The 16,971-nt window shown below is 48.0% G+C and overlaps 1 protein-coding gene across 1 annotated transcript in view; it reads right to left on the minus strand.

Moving 5' to 3' along the window:
• paxip1 (PAX interacting (with transcription-activation domain) protein 1) overlaps window positions 1-13,732 on the minus strand; it is a 28,688-nt gene extending 14,956 nt beyond the window's left edge. The window contains 9 exon segments of the mRNA XM_056420840.1: window positions 1,376-2,129; window positions 2,267-2,401; window positions 2,857-3,359; window positions 5,725-5,800; window positions 5,931-6,041; window positions 6,252-6,315; window positions 6,504-6,547; window positions 11,834-11,968; window positions 13,563-13,732. Of these exon segments, the coding sequence (XP_056276815.1) occupies window positions 1,376-2,129; window positions 2,267-2,401; window positions 2,857-3,359; window positions 5,725-5,800; window positions 5,931-6,041; window positions 6,252-6,315; window positions 6,504-6,547; window positions 11,834-11,968; window positions 13,563-13,643 (1,903 nt within the window). The 5' untranslated portion in view covers window positions 13,644-13,732.
• Window positions 13,733-16,971: the final 3,239 nt, after the last annotated feature.

Genomic DNA, 16,971 nt, shown 5'->3' on the forward strand with positions numbered 1-16,971 from the left:
CACAGGTCAGTCTGCAGGCTCAATGAAACTCACAAGAAGTTCAGTACCAAATGGAGAAATTATTTTAAATCATGTAACACAATCTTCACAAGTTCTCATTATCAATATTCATAAATATATATACACATAATAATATATACATACAGAAATACATGCATATGAATATAAATATACATAAATATATATATACAAAAAAATCCATGTATACATATATCAAAAGATATGAATATATACACACACATATATATATATGAATGTAAAAATGAATATAAAAAATTTAATATATAATATATGTATATCCATATATACACACAAATATATATATACACACACAAATATATATATATACACACACACATATAAAAAATATATATTAAAATATATATATATTAGGGCTGTCAGCATTAACGCGTTAATCTATGCGATTAATTTGGCCGCGTTAACGCAACTTTGTTTACTTCCGGTGTTCGTTGAAGTTTTTTCACTCCCCTGAATTTCAAGCCGCGGCAGTACGGTTTAACACTGTTTCCGTTTTTAAAACAATTATTTCTCCGCGAAAATAAGGATCATAAATGAGTTTAACTCGTGGATGAATCTGTCGGGTTTCCTCCTGCTCCTCCTTCCTCTCGTCTCCCCCTCTGATACACAGAGGAACGGAGGGGCGACGTGTCGGGTGACGCGGCGCGGAAGGAACTCGTCACACGAAACCTTCACCGTGATTGGTCAATCCGTTTGTCTGTCAACATTTAGCGAAAAAAACAACCAATGAACACTCAGTAAATCACAAAGGACCTCCCACCTCACAGGTAAGGCTCATTGTCAGTCAGAGAGCAGAGAACACGGCACCAGGACAATGAGCCTCATTGAATAGAGCTGAGATTGTTCTGGAATGGTTGATGTATAACACGTGGGGGTGTGTCATATGCAAACGACTTTAAACGGTGAATTTACATTTTTTTGTAGAATGGAGAACATGCCCCCAGCCTCCAGAGGGTGAACAGGACATATGTGAATGTCAGTCAGTTACCAAGGCCACTGGTTCTGCTGTTCAGTGGTAAAGATGACAGGACCAATGGGGTCTCAATATACTTCTTTTTTACTAATCTGATGTTTCACTGAAGAAACAATTTATCATCCACGATATTAAATACCTCGCTGGCACTTTATAGGTAGGAGCCTCTTTGAAAACACAGCTCTGTGGGAAGTTTGGTCTTTAAAAAGAATTTTAAAAACCTTTTAATCGCGATTAATGAATTTCAAAATGTGCGATTAATTAGTTACTTTTTTGTAATCGATTGACAGCCCTAATATATATATGAACGTGTATATATATATATATAATATATCTGGATGCTATGTCTCTGGGTGTACTCACTCTCTTGTCCCGGCTCGTGTCCAAACAGCTGTGAGATGTGAGGAGGCTGCTGAGGCTGCAGCGCCGTCTGCTGGTTCTGCTGCTGCTGCATTTGCTGCATGTGTTGCTGCTGCTGGAGGAAATGCTGCTGCTGCTGCTGCTGCTGTTGTTGTTGTTGATGCTGTTGGTGCAACTGTTGTTGAGTCTGCTGCTGCTGCTGCTGCTGCAACATCTGCATGCGTTGCTGCTGCTGGAACTGCTGCAGCTGCTGTTGCAGCGCCTGCTGCTGCTGCAGCTGCTGTAGACCAGGTCGCAACAGCTGCTGGGGCCGGAGCTGCTGCTGGGAGAAGGCATGTTGGTGCTGCTGCTGTTGTTGTTGTTGTTGCTGTTGTGAAAACATCTGCTGTTGGTGCATTTGCTGCTGCTGTTGTTGCAGAAACTGTTGTGGCAATTGTGCAAACCCCTGTTGTGCGACCTGTGACTGTTGTTGTTGTTGCTGCTTCTGGTGATGTAGCTGCAGCATCTGATGCTGCTGCATCATGGGATGCTGTGGTTGCTGTGGTAACTGTTGTGGTTGCTGGGGGCCCTGGTGTTGCTGGGGGCCCTGGTGCGACTGCTGCAACAACTGTTGCTGCTGCTCCGCTGCGACCGGCTGGACGGCCGGTTTGGCCTGATTGAACAGAAGAGGGTTGGTGCTGCTCGGGGGCGGAGCATGGCTCTGATTGGTCTGCTGCTCCAATGGCTTCGTCTGATTTGCCGTCAGGTTCTGGAGGATCTGCAACAGGAGGACACGCGTAAAGAAGTGGCCGCGTGGCGCCCGGGACAACTCCGTGTCTCCACAAGTCCAAACGCAGTAACACTTGAGGAGCACGGGCGTGAGGCGGGCCCGCTCCCCCTCATCGGGGTTCTTACATGAGCCACGTTGGCGGGCCGACCGGCCGGCGGCATGTCGGAGTTGTTGGTGATGTTGCGGAGGGTTCTCGCAGCCTGGCTCCACCCGGGGGCGCCCTCTGGAACCGACGCACCTGCAGCCACAGAGGGGAACATCTTTAGTTACCGTGACAACAGTTACCGTGTGGCTGCAACACCGAGGCCGTCAATAGAAAATAACCCTTCCTGAGGGAACCCGGGGCCTTTAGTCTCTGCAACAAGACCACTTTTTGAAGTAGAATCTGGTTTTTGCAGTCTTGTGCTGGAGGTCCAAAAAACACCTGACCGGCAGCACCAGAACCTCCTCACTGCCTCCTAGTCCAAGGGTTTCTTAGAGGAGAACCCTTTAGTGGCAGTGTCCCCTCCCGGAGGCCCTGGCTCAGACCACTTGAGGCTCAGACTCACTGACTGCAGGGCCTGAGGTGGACCGGCTCCTTGAACGCAGCACGACTCCACAGGAGGTCGGCCTGGTGCTGAGAGCCGGACCTGAAGCTGCCGGGTGGCGGCCCCACACAGGCTCACGGGGCCCCACACAGGCTCACGGGGCCCCACACAGGCTCACGGGGCCCCACACAGGCTCACGGGCCCCTCTCCGGCGCACTGACCTGGCTGCGCGGCGTGCCTGGCGAGCGGGCGGCGGGCGGGACGGCGGCACACAGGTTGATCAGCCCGCTGCCGGCGGCCGGCTCCTTGCTGCCGGGCGGCCCCCCTCGCCGCCGGGCGGTGCCGGTGGGGGCGGGGGGGGCCGGCGTGACGATTTCGGCCGGCGTCCAGTTGAGGTTGGGGCCCTCCTTCTCCGCGAAGGCGTCGTCGTCGTCGGAATCGTCGAACATGCGCTCGCTGCGGCGCTCGGGTTTGCGGGGAGAGGACGGCGAGACGGAGTTCAGTTTCTTGGGCCCCGGTCGTCGGCGGGGGCTGGACTCCTCGCCGGAGGAGCCACCGCTCGACGGCCGGGACCGCCGGGGGCTGTAGCTGCCATCGGAGCGCCGCGCGTACGACTCGGCGTCGCTGTCGTCCTCCGGCTCCACGTACGTGAGTCGGGGGTGATAGAGCACCTCGTCCCTCCTGCTCTTGTCTGTTAGAGATGGAACACAGTTGTTTATATCGGATCACAGCGATGACATCACACAGATGACATCATATCATGCACTAGCCGTGCTAACTTTATTTGGAAACGCTCCACTGCTGTGCAACAGGAATAAAGTGTTCCGTGCAAAGCTAACGTTAGCCAACATAACGTTAGCTGACCTCTACCTGTAGACCTGACCACACCTCTACCTGTGGACCTGACCACACCTCTACCTGTGGACCTGACCACACCTCTACCTGTGGACCTGACCACACCTCTACCTGTGGACCTGACCACACCTCTACCTGTAGACCTGACCACACCTCTACCTGTAGACCTGAACACACCTCTACCTGTGGACCTGACCACACCTCTACCTGTGGACCTGAACACACCTCTACCTGTAGACCTGAACACACCTCTACCTGTAGACCTGAACACACCTCTACCTGTGGACCTGACCACACCTCTACCTGTGGACCTGACCACACCTCTACCTGTAGACCTGAACACACCTCTACCTGTGGACCTGAACACACCTCTACCTGTGGACCTGAACACACCTCTACCTGTGGACCTGACCACACCTCTACCTGTGGACCTGAACACACCTCTACCTGTGGACCTGAACACACCTCTACCTGTAGACCTGAACACACCTCTACCTGTAGACCTGAACACACCTCTACCTGTGGACCTGAACACACCTCTACCTGTGGACCTGAACACACCTCTACCTGTGGACCTGAACACACCTCTACCTGTGGACCTGAACACACCTCTACCTGTGGACCTGAACACACCTCTACCTGTGGACCTGACCACACCTCTACCTGTGGACCTGAACACACCTCTACCTGTGGACCTGAACACACCTCTACCTGTGGACCTGAACACACCTCTACCTGTGGACCTGAACACACCTCTACCTGTGGACCTGAACACACCTCTACCTGTGGACCTGACCACCTACCTGTGGACCTGAACACACCTCTACCTGTGGACCTGAACACACCTCTACCTGTGACCTGAACACACCTCTACCTGTGGACCTGAACACACCTCTACCTGTGGACCTGAACACACCTCTACCTGTGGACCTGAACACACCTCTACCTGTGGACCTGAACACACCTCTACCTGTGGACCTGAACACACCTCTACCTGTGGACCTGAACACACCTCTACCTGTGGACCTGAACACACCTCTACCTGTGGACCTGAACACACCTCTACCTGTAGACCTGAACACACCTCTACCTGTGGACCTGAACACACCTCTACCTGTGGACCTGAACACACCTCTACCTGTGGACCTGACCACACCTCTACCTGTGGACCTGAACACACCTCTACCTGTGGACCTGACCACACCTCTACCTGTGGACCTGAACACACCTCTACCTGTAGACCTGAACACACCTCTACCTGTAGACCTGAACACACCTCTACCTGTGGACCTGAACACACCTCTACCTGTGGACCTGAACACACCTCTACCTGTGGACCTGAACACACCTCTACCTGTGGACCTGAACACACCTCTACCTGTGGACCTGAACACACCTCTACCTGTAGACCTGAACACACCTCTACCTGTGGACCTGAACACACCTCTACCTGTGGACCTGAACACACCTCTACCTGTGGACCTGAACACACCTCTACCTGTGGACCTGAACACACCTCTACCTGTGGACCTGAACACACCTCTACCTGTGGACCTGAACACACCTCTACCTGTAGACCTGAACACACCTCTACCTGTGGACCTGAACACACCTCTACCTGTGGACCTGAACACACCTCTACCTGTGGACCTGAACACACCTCTACCTGTGGACCTGAACACACCTCTACCTGTGGACCTGAACACACCTCTACCTGTGGACCTGAACACACCTCTACCTGTGGACCTGACCACACCTCTACCTGTGGACCTGACCACACCTCTACCTGTGGACCTGAACACACCTCTACCTGTGGACCTGAACACACCTCTACCTGTAGACCTGAACACACCTCTACCTGTGGACCTGACCACACCTCTACCTGTGGACCTGAACACACCTCTACCTGTGGACCTGAACACACCTCTACCTGAGATATTGGGCTATATAAAACAAACTGAATTGAACATTTAATTGAATCATAATTTCTTCAACAGTTTGATCTATTCTGTTTTCAGTTCTTAGAAGATTCGGTTTGGTGTCTCTACCTGAAGAAGAAACTGATGCTGTTTGAGATTTTCGGGATACAACAACGAATGGAGAAAATAACGATAGATTAAATGTATTTAGCCCAACGATGGAGACAATAATCCCAAAGTGAAAGGCCTATTGTTCATCATGACAAAGCAGCACTGACACACCTTTAACGGAGTCCGTTATCCAGTCGGGGGTGACCGTCTGGATGCCCGGGTGTTTGAGGGCACACTCAAACTTGGCCTGGAGGAGGAAACAAGGGAACAGTGGAATAAGAAGAGCACACAATGATGAACACGATCAATAACATCCATGGAGGATACAGGTACAGGATCAATAACATCCATGGATCAATAACATACAGGGCACTCACCCCCTTTGGCTCCTCCACCACCAGGTGTGTGACCTTCTTGTTGAGGTTCAGTTGACACTCTCCTCCATAGAACGTGATGTACGCCCACAGAGTGTTGAGATCATCTGGAAGCTGTGGACACACACACACACACACACACACACACACACACACATTCATGAGTAACACCAGGACAACATGAACCTGGTTGGTCTGTTTTAAACTATTCAGCTCATCTGGTCTCAAAAGACACATGACAACATGACCATAGATTATTCTGACACACACACACTCTCCCCCACACACACTCACACACACACACACACACACACTCAGTCTCACCTTGGGAAGACACGCGGTCACACCAAAGAATATCTGTCCTGGCTCTGGGGAGAATCCTGTAACTCTGAGTGGTGGTTATGGAAGACAGCGGACATGGACTCTCATGTTATATTTATTACATCATCTGTTGGACCCAGGAATCCTGAAAAAAATAAATGTTTCATTTCTGGAATACTAAACATTATTATTGAGCTGTGGCACTGTGGGTCTTCAGACCCATTTGGGTTGTTCTGGCCCGACGGTGAAGGATACGGCAACAGGTCTCCACAGCGCACCGAGAGGACGACCCAGGACGGCTGGAACACACGACCACAAGTTACTGCCTGCTTCAACTCACCTGACGGTTCACCTTCAGCAGGGAGGAAGGGACTACCTGAGTGCAGGGTTTTTCCTGCATAGAGAACATTTGGGCGCGCGCCTAAGCTGTTTTCCCTAACGCCTATGACAAATCCCGAGTGCCTAAGGCAAAAAAAAATCCGCGATGGAGAAAAAAAAAAGAAGAAAAAAAACTGTGTTCATCACGTGCACGTCAGCGAATATGTTCTCAATAGTATGTTTCAAGTCGGCAACAGCCGAACCCTCGTTCTGTTTGGATCAATAGTAATCGAGTTGATAAGCGTGTCTTCTTGTCTGATCAATAGGTGAATGGACAGAGCGGCCAGCTGCTGGTCACTCAACAGCCCGACCTGCACCAATACACCTGGACTATTGTCAATAGGGATGCACCGATCTGATCGGCGCCGATCCATATCGGTCGATATTCCCATTATCGGTTTTGATCGGCGTTCTCAAAACGGCCGATCAGATGACGTAACATCTGCGAGAACTATCAGACGTTTCAATCTCGGCGCATCGGAGTAAATGCGCCCTGCAGAGTGAGAGGTCAGAGGGGATCCTCACCAGTGGCGGTTCGTCCATAGGGGGCGCTAGGGCGCCGCCCCTCTTAAAATTTGGACATGAAAAAAAAAAGAAGAAGAAAAAAAAAAAATCCTGTCAAAAAACATTATATGCCAAATCATTTAAATAGTAAATATACCGTGTTGACACGCTAAATGTGTGTGGGAGACCGTAAGCCTGTCAACAACCACTTAAGTTAATGTGAAAAAATATAATATATCGCCATTATCACGGAGAGAAGCCCCTCCCCTTTTCCGAGGCGCTGTTCTAACGTGTGTGTATTGCATCGATACAACATTTCAGTCGTTTCGCCAAGGACGGCTTCACATTGGCGGATGAAACTGTGAATCTTGGGGCGCACAAATGTGCGCACGCGATTGGACTATTCAGATCAGACAGAGACCCGTATGTTCCCTCAGCCCATAGAGCAGTGTTGCCAGGTCCGCGGTTTTCCTGCGGAATCGGGCCACTTTTGAAGTGTTGCGGGTTGAATTTTTGTCCGTTGGTTCGGGTAGACCTATTTTGCATGCAAATTACATGAATATCTTTAAATAAAAATCCATATTTTAAATGAAATAATTTATTCATACCCAAATCCTACCAAACTGACTCCAGATCAGCACGTACACACATTTTATTTATGATAATATACTGTATCTAATTACACAAGGCCATTTTAGGACCTAGGTGAAATAACTTGACGGAAAACTGCTTTTAATGCTGGCAAACTAAACATATGTTGTTACTTTGTAGATATTACAATACATTTGGCAATGATAGCAATGCTGTTGGACTTTAAAAGCAGTGTATATGGTTTGGCACGGGCATATTTTGAGTTCTGATATTGGGCTGGTTTTATCTCACAGACCTGGCAACCCTGCCAGGGAGCTCCACCTCCACCTCCACGCAGGTACGCGAGCAACATAGCTAGCAGAAGCTTGTTGTTAGCATGGCGTCGGTGACTGAAAACTCTGTGGTATCTCTACGCGAAAGACCTTTCAATCGACGGTCAGATATTGACAAGAAGAGGCTGAAAGAGTTGGGACCCGAACATCCGGAATTACAAATTCTGCAGCAAAGCGCTGACCGCGGGAGGACGTACACCCGGAGATTCTCCTCTAGCCGATATGCTAACCGGAGCTGGTTAGCTGAATGCTCCATGAGTAATTCGTTTTTTGTTCCCCCTGTCTGTTGTTCCAAAGTCCTGGGACTGAAACTCTCTGGACTACAACGGGGTGAGGGATCTACAGAGCTTCAGACAAGTGGAAAGCACGAATCTTGCCGCAGTTATCTAGCTAAGAGCATGGAGCTAACTCGCTAACAGCATGAAGCTAACCCCGTTTGCATAGCAGCAGAAGAAGACCGAACTGGCATCGAAACACAACGAAGAAGTTCTGAAAAACAGACGCATTCCCTCCAGAATAATGAAACAGGTTACAGACATGATTGACTTTAACCAGAGAGTTATGGAGAAGTTTGACCACTTTAAAGAGAGGAGCTACTTGTCTTTACAGTAGTGGCTCTACTCTGTCACCCAATGTAACATGTGATCTCTTTCTGACTCTATTCTGCTCTGAACCTCTTTCATGTGAGGGTGAAAACCGGTTGGAACCGGGCCGCGGAAAAAAAGTAAATAAAAAAAGTTGTAATTTTTTTTTAGAAATCAGTCGGTAAAATATTTTATTTTGAAAAAGGACCGGATACACCCTTGTGTACGTCTGAGCCGCGTTCAGGAGTGTTAAAGTTCGGGTTTATCGCTGCAGGCGAGTCTCACGCGCCGAACCCTCTGCTGGCGGTACATTTCAGTGACAAAGAATCTTAAAACATATTCAACCTGCTCAATGAATTCTGTCACTTCAGGGAAATGACAACTGTTTTCAAGTTAGCCGATAAAGTCTCTGCTGTGTGGGCGAGTGAACAGCGGAACATTCTACATGTTTCAGACGTTGACCGGGTGGAAGAGGCTTTTAAAAGAGTTTGAGCAGTACTCCAACCACAAAAGACCCGACTGCAAAAGAATAGACCTGCAACCCATTTGTAAACAAACCCACCCGGTGAATCGAGCCGTCCGAGCTAGAAATAAATGTGTTGGAGATGCAAATGACGGTTAAGGGACATTTCACACAACTCTGCCTGTTCTAATGACAGCGACCAGAACTCGGTGAGGAGCAGCGGACCAAACACACGTCTGTGTCGCCGTCTCCATGAGCGGCTCGTTACAGGTAAACAAGCACGGCTCACACTAATTTGGCGTAATGATGAGTTGTAGTTTTGGCACTTTATGCCCTTCGTATAATGTCATATTTATTACGTCATTTATATTGCCGGTCCGTGAAAATAATTTCTGACACGGAACCGGTCCGTGGCTCAAAAAAGGTTGGGGACCACTGATCTAAATGACCTGAGTGACCTAAATGACCTAAATGACCTGAGTGACCTGAGTGACCTAAATGACCTAAATGACCTGAGTGACCTGAATGACCTGAATGACCTGAGTGACCTGAGTGACCTAAATGACCTGAGTGACCTGAATGACCTGAATGACCTGAATGACCTGAGTGACCTAAATGACCTGAGTGACCTAAATGACCTGAATGACCTGAGTGACCTGAGTGACCTAAATGACCTGAGTGACCTAAATGACCTGAATGACCTGAATGACCTGAGTGACCTGAGTGACCTAAATGACCTGAGTGACCTAAATGACCTAAATGACCTGAGTGACCTGAGTGACCTAAATGACCTAAATGACCTGAGTGACCTAAATGACCTGAATGACCTGAGTGACCTGAGTGACCTGAGTGACCTGAGTGACCTAAATGACCTGAATGACCTGAGTGACCTGAGTGACCTGAGTGACCTAAATGACCTGAGTGACCTGAGTGACCTAAATGACCTGAATGACCTGAGTGACCTGAGTGACCTAAATGACCTGAGTGACCTGAATGACCTAAATGACCTGAGTGACCTGAGTGACCTGAGTGACCTAAATGACCTGAATGACCTGAGTGACCTGAATGACCTGAATGACCTAAATGACCTGAGTGACCTGAGTGACCTGAATGACCTGAGTGACCTAAATGACCTGAATGACCTGAGTGACCTGAATGACCTGAATGACCTAAATGACCTGAGTGACCTGAGTGACCTGAGTGACCTAAATGACCTGAATGACCTGAATGACCTAAATGACCTGAGTGACCTGAGTGACCTGAATGACCTGAGTGACCTAAATGACCTGAATGACCTGAGTGACCTGAATGACCTAAATGACCTGAGTGACCTGAGTGACCTGAATGACCTGAATGACCTAAATGACCTGAATGACCTGAGTGACCTGAATGACCTAAATGACCTGAGTGACCTGAATGACCTAAATGACCTGAGTGACCTAAATGACCTGAGTGACCTGAGTGACCTAAATGACCTGAATGACCTGAGTGACCTGAGTGACCTAAATGACCTGAGTGACCTGAGTGACCTAAATGACCTGAATGACCTGAGTGACCTGAGTGACCTGAGTGACCTGAATGACCTGAGTGACCTGAGTGACCTGAATGACCTAAATGACCTGAGTGACCTGAGTGACCTGAATGACCTAAATGACCTGAATGACCTGAATGACCTGAGTGACCTGAATGACCTGAATGACCTAAATGACCTGAGTGACCTGAGTGACCTGAATGACCTGAGTGACCTGAGTGACCTAAATGACCTGAATGACCTGAATGACCTAAATGACCTGAGTGACCTGAGTGACCTGAATGACCTGAATGACCTAAATGACCTGAATGACCTGAATGACCTGAGTGACCTAAATGACCTGAATGACCTAAATGACCTGAATGACCTGAGTGACCTAAATGACCTGAATGACCTGAATGACCTGAATGACCTGAATGACCTGAGTGCAGGGTTTTTCCTGCATAGAGAAAATGTGGGCGCGCGCCTAAGCCGTTTTCCCGAGCGCCTAAGGCAAAAAAAAAGTCTGCGATGGAAAAAATAAAAAAAATCACCGCTGAACGAGGCGCGCGCCGGCATCGGAGCTCTGCCGCGCGCGAGCCGATTAGAGTTGTTGACGGGTGGGGGGGGGGGGGTGAGAGTGTGCTCACCCGTGTGCGCGCATCACGGCGGAGCTTCGATGCCGGCGCGCGCATCGCTCTGTCACGCGAGCCGAGAATTGTTTGCGGGGGAGATTCCCCCTGTTATAATAGGAGGGGAAACACTGGAGTTGATAAGCGTGTCTTCTTGTCTGATCAATACGCAACAGTGAGGTGCGCGAATGGACCGAGCGGCCAGCTGCTGATCACTCACTCAACAGCCCGACCTGTACGAATAGACGGTGCGCGCATAGCGCGCCACAAAAAATTTTGGGAGCACCGAAGACCCATTTTGACCCAGGAAAAACCCTGGAGTGACCTGAGTGACCTGAGTGACCTGAGTGACCTAAATGACCTGAATGACCTGAGTGACCTGAGTGACCTAAATGACCTGAGTGACCTGAGTGACCTGAATGACCTGAGTGACCTAAATGACCTGAGTGACCTGAATGACCTGAGTGACCTGAGTGACCTTCTCCTGCATCCTCTGTCTTCGTGCATTGAAGAACTACTTTGACATGCTGTGAAGGAAGCTGATCTGGGTCCAGTCTTAACTCTGGGATCAAGAGGAAGAAGAGCCCTTACCTTGACCACGGGCAGGTCGAACACCTCTCTGGACTCGCCCACCTCGGGGTTGTCCCCGTCCTCTGCGATGATGTGAGTGGCCAATGCGTTGTAGGACACCTCCTTCCCTTTCCCGGCCTTCAGCAGCTGCACCACCTGGAACATCAGCTGCAGGTTCAATCACATCCCACCTCCAGCCGAGCTGACACCATGACACCGACACTACCCTCAGCAGGGTTCTCACACATGTTGACCGATGGATTTCCAGGACTTTAAACCAAATTTCCATGACCAAACTGAAATCTCGGTATAAACATGAAAAATGAAGAAAATGTGGCGTATACGCCAGCTTATATTTTGAGCGTCTTTCTTTAAAAAACATATTAATTATTTCAAACTCGGCGTAAATTAAAATGTGATAACACATTTCCATGACTTTTCCCAAACTTTTATGATTTAAGTTTTTTCCATGACTTTTCCAGGCCGGGAAATGAACATTTTAAAATTCCATGACTTTTCCAGGTTTTCCATGACCGTACGAGCCCTGTCTCGGTGTCCACTACGGCGCACACATACTAAAAGAGAGTCACTTTGATGGCACACACAGAAGTTATCTGAAACTAAGCAACCGCACACAGTTCCCTTCTATCTCAAACTCACTAGACAAGTGTTGCAGCACGATAAGTTACATTCAGAATGAGGTGCCGGCCAGGGCTCTGGACCGCGTGGTCTCCCCTCCGCGCTCCAGTATGACCTGCTGCTGTGACCGGCGAGCAAACGCATCCTCAGTCACAGAATCCCAACGGCATCGCTCTGGTGGAGAGGACGACATCCAACCTGCTCACATCCACAGATGTGTAGAAACATGTCGCAGATGGCTGCGGCATGTCAACAGAACAGATATCCAAAACCAGCATGGAGTCAGATCCTGATCCGCTGTCGTTTCACATGCACTCTGTCCTTGTGGACAGACACACGGCGACAACTTCACCTCAGTCTTTCTGCAGCTTCCTCAAACCCTGAGTGTTTGACCAGGTCTCGTTTCAACACGGCATCCACAGGAACACATGAGACCTCAGCCAAAGACATGAGGGCGGTCAGGGTGAGGCCTGGCATGCGACAGGGAGACACGTCTGCTGCCATCACCGGAACATCACACATCAAGCTCCAGAAGAAGTCACAATAAAGTGTTTAATAAAGACCGAGTCGAATGGGCGCGACCGCGTCACGAGCAGAGCAGGGAGAAACGGAGAGCATTTGGCAGGAAGTGGAGCTCCGTGCCACAGGTCCCCCGCAGCAGCGTTGACGCATGCGCAGTGCGGGGCGCCCGATCGAGCGAGCTGCTGGTGGTCCCGGTTGATGCAGAGGCGGCCCCGTGCCCACCGGGACAGGCTCGCTCCAGGGTTTGCTCAGCAGCTACGGTTCAGCAACACCCCCCCCCCCCCACGCCATCTTTACTGCCGGCTTAAACCCCGTGACGTGACATGTTGAACCGCGAGCAACAAGCTAGCAGCTCCCCGTCTGTGCAGCTGCACAAGTCAAAGCTAATGCTCCGGGCTGCGTGACACCGCCTCACGGGGACGTGGACCGAGAACACGTCGGGTCGGGGTCAGCTTCACGCCTCAGTGTGAGCCGGAGAGCAGGCTCGCCGTGTAGCACGTCAGACACGTAGCTAGCCTCATCGAGATTGAATGGTGCTAGCAACTTAGCTATCAGCCTAGCTCCGAGAAGCTAACGTCCAGACTCTCACCTTCTGGTCAATGTCCCCAACCACGTAGAATTTCACGTCTTTGAAGAGTTCGTCGGACGGCGTGTGTTCCTCTTCGGACATGGTGGTCCATGGACGGCCCGGGGCTCCGGATGAGGCTCAGTGGAGGAGCGAGGCGTCCCGGTCGAGCCGCTGGCTGAGCCCGTACACCGGAGACACTCTAGCGCCAAACCGCTGCGCGCGGCTCGGACGGGCCCGATCCTACAAACGGAGGGGTCTGCATCGTGTTATCAGTTGTTTATTTATTTGTTTTTGATCATTTAGAACACAACACAGCATTGTATTGCCTTATTTAGCTCTGGGAATTTGATCAATAATACAATACAACAGATTTACAGGGCCGGAAATTAATACATCAATGTTTTCCCGGACATGTAACCCCCCCGTCACATGAGAGTGGATGTGTTACCCCAACGTGTAACCCAGACGACCATGTCCCTGAGACGAGGAGGACGTCGACGTGTTGGTCAACTGATCATCCACCCATCTGTACTTTAATGATGGTAAAGTGATGATAACTCGTCTGAGAGGCGTTACAGCTGCTGGGGAGCACGACGTGTGAATTAAATAGCACATTGAGAATAAAGCATCAGCTAATGTCAACACGTATATGGGGCCCTGCGAGCTCAAAAAGAGAAGGACGGAGGTAACTATCAAAGGACCGGGTCCCTCATATGACAACAGGAAGCTGCAAGTAGAGAAAACACAACAACAACAACAACAACAGGAGCAACAGAGGAAGCTAAGAAGATGTGCATCAGTGTTTTCATGTAAACTATGAAGAGAAGATTCTCTCCATCTGTCGGTGTTCTCATACCTGGAGAACCACCTGCTCCATCTATTGTTCATCTGGTCACATCTATTGTTCATCTGGTCACATCTATTGTTCATCTGGTCACATCTATTGTTCATCTGGTCACATCTATTGTTCATCTGGTCACATCTATTGTTCATCTGGTCACATGACATCTATTGTTCATCTGGTCACATCTATTGTTCATCTGGTCACATGACATCTATTGTTCATCTAGTCACATGACATCTATTGTTCACCTGGTCACATGACATATATTGTTCATCTGGTCACATGACATCTATTGTTCATCTGGTCACATGACATCTATTGTTCACCTGGTCACATGACATCTATTGTTCATCTGGTCACATGACATCTATTGTTCATCTGGTCACATGACATCTATTGTTCACCTGGTCACATGACATCTATTGTTCATCTGGTCACATGACATCTATTGTTCATCTGGTCACATGACATCTATTGTTCATCTGGTCACATGACATCTATTGTTCATCTGGTGACATGACATCTATTGTTCATCTGGTCACATGACATCTATTGTTCATCTGGTCACATGACATCTATTGTTCACCTAGTCACATGACATCTATTGTTCACCTGGTTACATGACATCTATTGTTCATCTGGTCACATGACATCTATTGTTCATCTAGTCACATGACATCTATTGTTCATCTGGTCACATGACATCTATTGTTCATCTGGTCACATGACATCTATTGTTCACCTGGTCACATGACATCTATTGTTCACCTGGTCACATGACATCTATTGTTCATCTAGTCACATGACATCTATTGTTCATCTGGTCACATGACATCTCTTGTTCATCTGGTCACATGACATCTATTGTTCACCTGGTCACATGACATCTATTGTTCACCTGGTCACATGACATCTATTGTTCATCTAGTCACATGACATATATTGTTCACCTGGTCACATGACATCTATTGTTCATCTGGTCACATGACATATATTGTTCACCTGGTCACATGACATCTATTGTTCACCTGGTTACATGACATCTATTGTTCATCTGGTCACATGACATCTATTGTTCATCTAGTCACATGACATCTATTGTTCACCTGGTCACATGACATCTATTGTTCATCTGGTCACATGACATCTATTGTTCACCTGGTCACATGACATCTATTGTTCATCTGGTCACATGACATCTATTGTTCATCTAGTCACATGACATCTATTGTTCACCTGGTCATATGACATCTATTGTTCATCTAGTTACATGACATCTATTGTTCATCTAGTCACATGACATCTATTGTTCATCTGGTCACATGACATCTATTGTTCATCTAGTCACATGACATCTATTGTTCATCTGGTCACATGACATCTATTGTTCACCTGGTCACATGACATCTATTGTTCATCTGGTCACATGACATCTATTGTTCATCTAGTCACATGACATCTATTGTTCATCTAGTCACATGACATCTATTGTTCATCTGTCACATGACATCTATTGTTCACCTGGTCACATGACATATATTGTTCATCTAGTTACATGACATATATTGTTCATCTGGTCACATGACATCTATTGTTCATCTGGTCACATGACATCTATTGTTCATCTAGTCACATGACATCTATTGTTCATCTGGTCACATGACATCTATTGTTCACCTGGTCACATGACATCTATTGTTCATCTGGTCACATGACATCTATTGTTCATCTAGTCACATGACATCTATTGTTCATCTAGTCACATGACATCTATTGTTCATCTGGTCACATGACATCTATTGTTCATCTGGTCACATGACATCTATTGTTCACCTGGTCACATGACATCTATTGTTCATCTAGTCACATGACATCTATTGTTCATCTGTCACATGACATCTATTGTTCATCTGGTCACATGACATCTATTGTTCACCTGGTCACATGACATCTATTGTTCATCTGGTCACATGACATCTATTGTTCATCTAGTTACATGACATCTATTGTTCACCTGGTCACATGACATCTATTGTTCATCTGGTCACATGACATCTATTGTTCACCTGGTCACATGACATCTATTGTTCATCTGGTCACATGACATCTATTGTTCATCTGGTCACATGACATCTATTGTTCATCTAGTTACATGACATCTATTGTTCATCTAGTCACATGACATCTATTGTTCATCTGGTCACATGACATCTATTGTTCATCTGGTCACATGACATCTATTGTTCATCTGGTCACATGACATCTATTGTTCATCTAGTCACATGACATCTATTGTTCATCTAGTCACATGACATCTATTGTTCATCTGGTCACATGACATCTATTGTTCATCTGGTCACATGACATCTATTGTTCATCTAGTCACATGACATCTATTGTTCATCTGGTCACATGACATCTATTGTTCATCTGGTCACATGACATCTATTGTTCATCTGGTCACATGACATCTATTGTTCATCTGGTCACATGACATCTATTGTTCATCTGGTCACATGACATCTATTGTTCATCTGGTCACATGACATCTATTGTTCATCTGGTCACATGACATCTATTGTTCAT

This window comes from Pseudoliparis swirei, chromosome 8 (assembly GCF_029220125.1).
Source record: "Pseudoliparis swirei isolate HS2019 ecotype Mariana Trench chromosome 8, NWPU_hadal_v1, whole genome shotgun sequence".
Taxonomy (NCBI): Eukaryota; Metazoa; Chordata; class Actinopteri; order Perciformes; family Liparidae; genus Pseudoliparis; species Pseudoliparis swirei.